General features: G+C 47.8%; 1 protein-coding gene across 1 annotated transcript; it reads right to left on the reverse strand.

Annotated features, from left to right (window-relative positions):
• Positions 1-1,920: 1,920 nt before the first annotated feature.
• Positions 1,921-7,099, reverse strand: SPINK2 (serine peptidase inhibitor Kazal type 2). Its single transcript, XM_075709787.1, has 4 exons — positions 7,057-7,099; positions 6,667-6,704; positions 5,951-6,060; positions 1,921-1,966 (listed from the first exon to the last, which is right to left on the reverse strand). Exons 1-4 carry the CDS (start codon positions 7,097-7,099, stop codon positions 1,921-1,923), a joined length of 237 nt encoding a protein of 78 aa, XP_075565902.1.
• Between the last annotated feature and the right edge of the window lie 753 nt (positions 7,100-7,852).

Below are 7,852 nucleotides of genomic sequence, written 5' to 3' on the forward strand. Positions count from 1 at the left end.
ATTGCCAGAACTTTTCAATGTACAGAAAATGAAGTATAGATGTTGGGGGCAGATTTGGTGAGTAATTACATGCAGTGCTGAATTCTCCATTTTTCAAATATGCAGAAAAATAGGAAGATTTAAAGTCGGCTCTAAGGTTATATCTTAAGCATTCATATGCTGGGAGCAGTGCTCTAGTGTGATTACAATTGTCAGCCTACATGCTATTTTTTATTTGGATTTCATTTAGTAGTGTTTACAAAAACAGATCTTTTTTCTGAGTTTTGCAAAAAAAATGCAATGCTATGCACACTTTCATCAAATACTGGCGGAACATTTCTACAACTAACAAGACTGGAGTTATTAAAGTTCGTTCCCTTGTAAGCACAATTAGTTATCCAAATAGAAATACAAAAAGAAACAGCTTATCGTTTCCATCCACTTGTTAATTCATAGCATAGCCACAACTGCTTTGGCATTTGGTACAATTTGAAAAAGTGACAATTTCCAGATCTGAAGGTGGTAACAACAACTGGGAGCACACAGGAACTTTCCCAAATGGATTTGCCACCAGTAGAGAAATTGATTTTCCATCCACAACTGATACCTTGTTGGGACGCACTGGTCATCTTTCTTTTCCGTCCACACACTCACGTCTCCATGTGACCTCTTTATCCTAAGCTTCCAGCCCTCCAGTTGTGCCACACATAACATCCCTCCGCCAATGGTTAGCCTTTGCACAAAGGAAATGAAAGCAGGCATGTGCTGGAAGATAAGGACAGCTTCGACCCTTTGAAGGAACTATAGGACAAAAGCATTATTGTTTTTCAAAACCAAAGTCACTGACCTGTTAAATGTTCATCAGGCATGAAGTGTGCCGTACATCTCTGCCTGCACTGCCGCTGCCCAGCAAAGCGTGGCGAAGCCATTGTCTGGGGCCAGGGCTAGAGCAGGTGCTGCTTGGCTTGGATCAAAAGGTAGAAGCCATTCATATATTACCAACGCACCGTAAGACAGCCCAAATACAATTCATTTCAAGCAACGTGCAGAGAGCACAGGTGTTTAGCAGGACAGAAGGGAACAAACATAAGAAAGGCTATGTGCCCATGTGCACGGCAAGTGGGCGAAGGAAAGGACCAAACCCCGGTGCTCGCACACCCTCCCAGTGCGAAGGTCCGCCAGACCCACCCCGGGGCGCACCCTTTTACACGAGTCTTGAGTTTTTCGATTTTGCTTTGATGTTTGCCATGGGACGTGGCTCTTGGGTGCCAGCCCAGGGCAGTGACACTGCTGTCCCAGGGAGCAGAGCCCAGAGGGCCGGGGGCCCGGTGGGCAGCACGTGCCCCCTGCCCACGCCTCCAGAGCTCCGAAACAGCCATTACTTGCGGCAGGAGCAGAGGGTGCCCAGGCCACTGCTCTCCACCAGCAGGACCTGCAGGTAGGGAGCCTGGGGCAGAGGCTTGGCACGTGTCAGGCTGCCATCACCAGTTTGGTAGGTGCCACAGGAAACCCCTGCGGTGGCTCCCAGGGGTTGCTGGCACCTGCGGGCTCAGATCCTCCCAGAAACAAAGAACAGCTGCCTCCACCAGCACTGCCCGCAGCAGAGGTGCTGGGGCCTCCTTGCTCCCAAGTGCTGCTGTGGAAATGGTGCTGGGTACCCATTCATTTCCTTCTCCAAACAACTGACTTACTGGTATACAGTCAGGGCATCTCTTTCTTACCCTATGATCTGTCTTGCATGAGAAAATAAATTGGGGTTCAGATCATAAGTGTACTGTGGCTATGTTTATAAACACTAGTTTTAATACAGTAACAGTACTTTGTTTAAACAGGCAAGATTTTTTATTAAGACAGGCTACATAGAAGACACATTTAAGGCATTTTTTCCATTTGGACTGTCTGTGTCGCTCTCATTTTCTTGAAAAGTGGCCATCTGCCATATCAGCATCTTCCCATCTTGAAAATTTGGACATCCTTTTTATTTTCACTGCAAGCAGAAGAAAAATATTTTAGAAGAGAAGCACTACACTTGAATTTAACAGACACATTTTATAAAGCGGACTCTCCCATGTCTTTCTATGTGTTCAATTAAATGCAGCGATGTATTTAACTGTGTCACTTACAGCAAACATTACCACAAAGTATCTGTGATGCAAAGATTTATGAATCACACACACGGAGCGAGTAACTTCCAGAGACAGCCTTACTTCAGGCATTGTTACCTATAAAGACCTGACAAAGCCACCTGCAAATCTGAGAAGCATCAAACCACATGACAAATCTTGCAGTGATCACTAAGTGTCCATTACAAAGCACTTAGGCAAGTCAAACTTCACGGTCCCTGAAGTGGGAAACAGTTTAATGCTTACAAATTTTCCCCCTTTCATGTGGGAATTCAGTGGGAAGGGTGTACATCCTGATGCATCTCTGCATCCCAGGCTTCACTAAAATTTGAATGTGTGGTTCTCTGAATGTTGGAATCTTCTTTAAGGAAGTTTTAGCCAAGTCTCCCTTAGTTTGGGAACGTTAGTTTGTTTTTTTTTTTTTTTAAGTCCCATACATGGTACTTTTTGGTGCTTCATTTGCAAATCTCAGTTTACCAAGCAAATGCAGATACAAAAAGAAAGTGATAGAATGCAAAGTGCCCTAGATCTTCAGTTCACTTCCCTATCTTAATAGAACCAAGCTGTTTTATGCCTCATGAAATTCAAGAAGCTTATGATTATCCAAAAGCAGGGATAATCTATACTAACAGTTGTATCAGGGATCTTTTAACCAGAAGGTCATGTAGCAGATTAGGAATATGAAAGGAAAATCAAGCCCAGGGGATGTAAAACACATGTAAAGATGTAAGGAAAAGTTCTGGCTGAAGGACAGCCCTTATGCTAAATCCTGCAGAGGCAGCTCAAGCTGCTGTGTTTGTTTCCAAAGAGCTTGTGGTACTGCCAGACTAGGTTTAAATTAAGATCAGCTGTGGTCACTGCTACTGGACACTAAGTGTGGAAGAGACATGGGATTTGCATTTGAGCACCCACTTAGGAATGGATTAGACCTAAGCTTTAAAAAAAAAAAAAAAAAAAAAAACAACTGAAACGAGGCAGGGAGGAAGAGCAGCTTTGGTCTTAGTTAATGGGCTGCACTGCAGAACCAGGATGGGCAGGGTTTGTTTGCTCCAGGTGTCTCATGTTATCACGGATCAGCCACAGCAACCTCTCCTGCACGACTCTTGATGCGCATGGGGCTCTCCGGGTGCCCACACTGTCTTGCATGGCTAAAGGAGCCCATGGACAGTACTGCCTTGGCCATCAGGAAAGTACAACTCCCTTTAAAAAGTCCTTTAATGGGCTTAAACACGGTCGGGAAGTGACCTGGAAGTTGGCTGTTGAAAATCACCCAAGTGAATTTAGAACTAACTGTTTCGTAATTCACTGTGGGCTATGCCCATGTATCTGTCTCCACATCACCACATTACACTCTTTATCTCAGCAACTACTGGTCATGCAGCTTGTTGAGAAGGGCAGAAAGATCTCTTTGTTCTCTCCTCCTAAGGAGTGTGATGGACTGTACCTTAGGATCCTTGAAGTGAAATAACCATTGCTTATAACTATGAACCATTTTACAAAGCTGAAATTCTTCCAATAAGACAAAGTGTTTTATCCTTGTTGTGTTCATGCCAAGTCAAACACTTTAGAACAACTCCAGACTGAACTAGAAAGCCACTGAGTATGCCAACTACTGAATTGTTAAAGAAAAAAAAAAATCAGGATAGTATCTGATCACCCTGTGCCCCTCCAGACCAAAATGCATGTTTCTGAGCATGTAAGATGCCAGCAAAAAAAGAAGGTTAAGATAAAAATCTATCTTGTATGTGTAACTGGATTAAATCCCATGTTTCACACAAAGCACGTACATTGCATCTCATACTAATAAGACATAAGACCCATGATGAATTACTTCAGGAATTAAGTAAAAGTAAACAGCAGGTATGCCTAGAGTAAAAGGCAGGTTTGCCTTCATGCTATGTGCAATGCTGTAGTCAGGAATCTATCATGCACCCATCCAGAACTGAGGGATCATGCCTAGAAAATGAAACATCCTAGAAATGTAAGGCTGGATCTCAAAGCCCATCGTTCTGCTCTGAGAAAGGATCAAATATACTGTTTAGGTCATGAGAGGCTCTCCTGTCTATAGCTCCACAACATGGATTTGTGCTCTCTATGCGCGATACTTACCACTTCTCTTCGACTTTTATTGTACTGATTTCAGTCCATTTCTCCAGTTTCCTGGGAATTTTGATACTGTCCTGCACATATCTCATGCCATTTTGCAAAATTTTATTTCTTGTTTCTGATATCCAATTCATTACAAAAATACTGAATTATATACTACACCTAAAGGAAATCCTACTTCATAGCTCTTTCCAGTTTGACTGTAAAATGCTGATTACTGCTTTTAAACCACAGCATTTCAAACTGCTGTGACTTCATCCTTCAGCGATTTCAGCTGAATAACTATTTGTCTGCTTATGTGAATGTCGAGCAGAGCTATGTAAAATGCCTTATTAATGTCATGGAGCAACACTTTTGTTTCTTCCTACTCTGCTAGGCCAGTTATCTTGCCAAAAAACTAAATCTCTCGGACTTGATTGGATTATTTCTGACAAATCTGTATCAGCTTTGCTTAGTCTCTTTTTACCTCTGGTGTCTACAAGTCAGTTGCTTAATAACTTACTCCAACATCATTCTAGGCAGCAAAGATGGGTAGGCTTCTAATATGTAACATGCCAGCACCTCTTTTCTCCCCCTTTCACAGATTGTACTGTGTGTGCCCTTTGATTCCCTGGTGGGTTTTTTTGGGGTTTTTTTTTTTTTTCTTCCCCCAGACTGTAGGTTTACCAATTCTCTTTGCAACTTGTCATTTGCTTGGGTAGTTTGTGATGTACTCTGGTGAAGATGTTACCAAATTCTGCAGATCTGCATACCTTAAAACACACTTTGACACACTTTGTCACTTTCTTTAACATGTTATTTCCTTAAGTGTCCTTTGACACTTTCCTTATTCTGGCCTATGTTCCCTCTATCCTGATCATTTGAATTTTGTAAATTATCTGGTCACAATTAATCTTTCCCCCACCCCAAAGTCAGAAACATATTTCAGCCTTCCCTTTCTGGAGATCTATCTCTTTGTAATTTTATAAATGCCCATCACTGCTGTTGTGCTACTCTCACTTCTTCCCTCTGCTGGAAACAGAAATTCTGTTATTTCATTTATATAAATTTTCTTTCACCGTCAAATTAAATTCATAAGCAGTTCCTCTCAGTTTGTACTGAGAGGATGCTCTGTAGAAGTTTCCAGTCAATCATAATGGGGGGTAACAATGCTCATTAAGTACTGATTTTCTATGTTTTCAATTCATTTTTTAAAAAACGATTAAATTATTAAAGAATAAAATACATTCTCTCAAATATTAGGAGATCTTTTTCTTGATTTTTAAACAATCTGAATGGCAAAATAGTATTTTCTCCTAATGTTTGGCATTCTTACTCTTCTCTGAAAGGAAGTACAGGAGATTGGATCTTGAATGTAAACATTTTGTAGTAAAAGCTGCATTTTGGGTGGGATATTTCATGTCTTCTGATGGAGAGTGTGGAAGAGTCTGGCATTATATTTAATGGCACTGTGGCACTGTATGAATGTGACAGGCAACCCCACTCCGAGATGCTCCTCCTTAAGAATTACAAAAGCGAATATTCAGTACTCCCAAGCTAACTGAATCCAATCTAAGCTGTTTACAGGTATCATGATAAAAGCTGCTGCAAGGGATTGACAGTTGAGAAGACCCCGCTAAAACTGCAGTTTAACAGAGCGTGAACGATCCAAAGCCAATAATCTATCGGTTAATTGGGATGTGAGGGTGAATATTTTGCTGCATATAGGGAAGGGAAGGTTAGGATGTCAATTAGGTGACTACCTGTTTGAAAGGCAGAGCACACACTCATTTGAGTAGGTCTCTCCGTCGGTCCCACAAACTGGATTGTAGTCCCTCGGACATCCAGGCACACCGTACTTGTAGCAGGCAGGCTAGGGAAGACAGGTGCATAAGAAGTCTGAGATGCAGAATTTGAAACAGGTCTCTGATCAGCTCCTGATCTGAGAGCTTCTGAAGAATGCTGGCGCACTCACGCACAGAAAGGAGCGCTCAACAGGAGCCGGCACAGCGTTGTAAAGTGCCACATTATCTTTCGTGCTCTTATAGGAATTTATCGCTTGAGGCTCGGCTTCTACTGCTTGGCACGGCTTGAGCTGCTGTGCCAGGACATCTGCGCGCTACGAAACGCAGCTCCTTCGGATGTCTTACGCCAGCGGGACACACGGATGGCGGGTCCCCGTGAAGGGCAACCACAGATCAAGCCGGTAAGCGGTGGGAATCACCAGGGCACGTCTGCTGTAGCCCTTAGCAGGCGGCTGCCAGGCTCCCGGGGTCCCTCGGCTGTGGGGAGAGACCGCCCGGGGCATCATTGCCCGGGGCATCATCGCCCGGGGCTCCGGAGCCAGGGCCCGGCACTGCCGCCCGGCCTCGGGCCCGGGGCTCTGGGGAAGGGGCCGCCCTGCCCCGGGGGGCCGGGCTGGCGGCAGGGAGGGCAGGTGGATCGTCCCGCCGGGGACGACGGGGCAGGCCGCACTCACCGGGACGCTGCCAGCGGCTCCGGGACACGAGAGGAGCCCTGTGGAGAGCAACCGGCGTTAACGGCGTCTGGTCCCGCCTGGATTCCCCCGGTGCCGGCCACGGCCCGGATTCCCCCCCGGCCTCCCCCGGGACCAGCCGGTGTCCGATACCGGGCCCGTCCCCGACCAGCGGTGTCCGGCACCGTCCTGTGCCGGTTCTCCCCGCTGCCCTACCGGCTTAGATTCCGCGGCCTCCCCCCTCAAAGCCAGTGCCCGCTACCGCTTCAGGTTTCCCCTTCCGTGCGCCAGGACCGGCCGGGGCACGGTACCGGCCCGGTTCCCGCTTGCCCGGGACCGGCTGGTCCCCCCCTGCCCCCGCCCGCCACTGCCCCGGCGCCGTGCGCCCGGTACCGGCGAGGAGGACGGGCAGCAACAGCAGCACCGGCACCGCCATGTCCGCCGACGGAGCACCGGGGGCGGCGGGGCGAAACGGCCGCGGCGGAGCGCGGGGGGCGGCACGGGCGGGAGCGCCGGGGCCTGGGGCGGGGGGGGGGGGGCACTGGGGCTTGAGCGCCCGTGGGGCACCCACAGGAGCGGGAAAGCCCCGGGACGTACCGGGGAGGCAGGCAGCGAGGATGCACCGCGGGGAGCGGTGGCACCCACGGGGCTGGAGGCGCCGGGAGAGGTGGGGAGGGACCGTGCTATCGTCCCACCTGTGGGCCCGGGGAGGGAGCGGGCACCTCCAGAGGCACCTGCGGGGATGGAGGAGGGATAGGGACCCTCCCTCGGGGTGCTGGGGGGTTAAGGTGCCCCAGTGCTGTCCCTGGCAGGCAAGCCTGTGCCTGCCCTACCAGTCGGTCCCCACGGGGTCGCTTATCCCTGCCATTGCCACGGGGAACCCCCAAAATATCCGGTAGGCAGCAACTAATCAAGCTCCGCTTCTGCGATGCACAGAGCAGCGCAGAAACCTTACCAGGACCACGCTCACAGGATGAAAAGCTTTAATGTCAGGGCTGTGCTTGAGGGCAGCAGAGTTAATGGTGGGTGCCCGGCTGTAATTGCAGCGTTCCCTGGGCTTCCCTGCTTGACTTCACCTCGTTAGCATTGTGCTTGGATTTCAGAGTGTCTTGGGCAACGCGGGGAAGTTGGAAATACGTGTACAGTGCCGTGTGGCTGTTAAGGTCATAGCCCCTGTCTCGTCATAAAG

Source organism: Pelecanus crispus, chromosome 4 (assembly GCF_030463565.1).
Source record: "Pelecanus crispus isolate bPelCri1 chromosome 4, bPelCri1.pri, whole genome shotgun sequence".
Lineage (NCBI taxonomy): Eukaryota > Metazoa > Chordata > Aves > Pelecaniformes > Pelecanidae > Pelecanus > Pelecanus crispus.

What these genes read in the sequence shown, in the direction of transcription:
- SPINK2 (XM_075709787.1), bottom strand. Translation starts at nt 7,099, where the DNA reads ATGGCGGTGCCGGTGCTGCTGTTGCTGCCCGTCCTCCTCGCCG. An exon ending in GAGCCGCTGGCAGCGTCCCG is followed by an intron (nt 6,061 to 6,666) that starts GTGAGTGCGGCC and finishes TGTCTTCCCTAG; the next exon opens with CCTGCCTGCTACAAGTACGG. An exon ending in GTGCTCTGCCTTTCAAACAG is followed by an intron (nt 1,967 to 5,950) that starts GTAGTCACCTAA and finishes TTCTGCTTGCAG; the next exon opens with TGAAAATAAAAAGGATGTCC.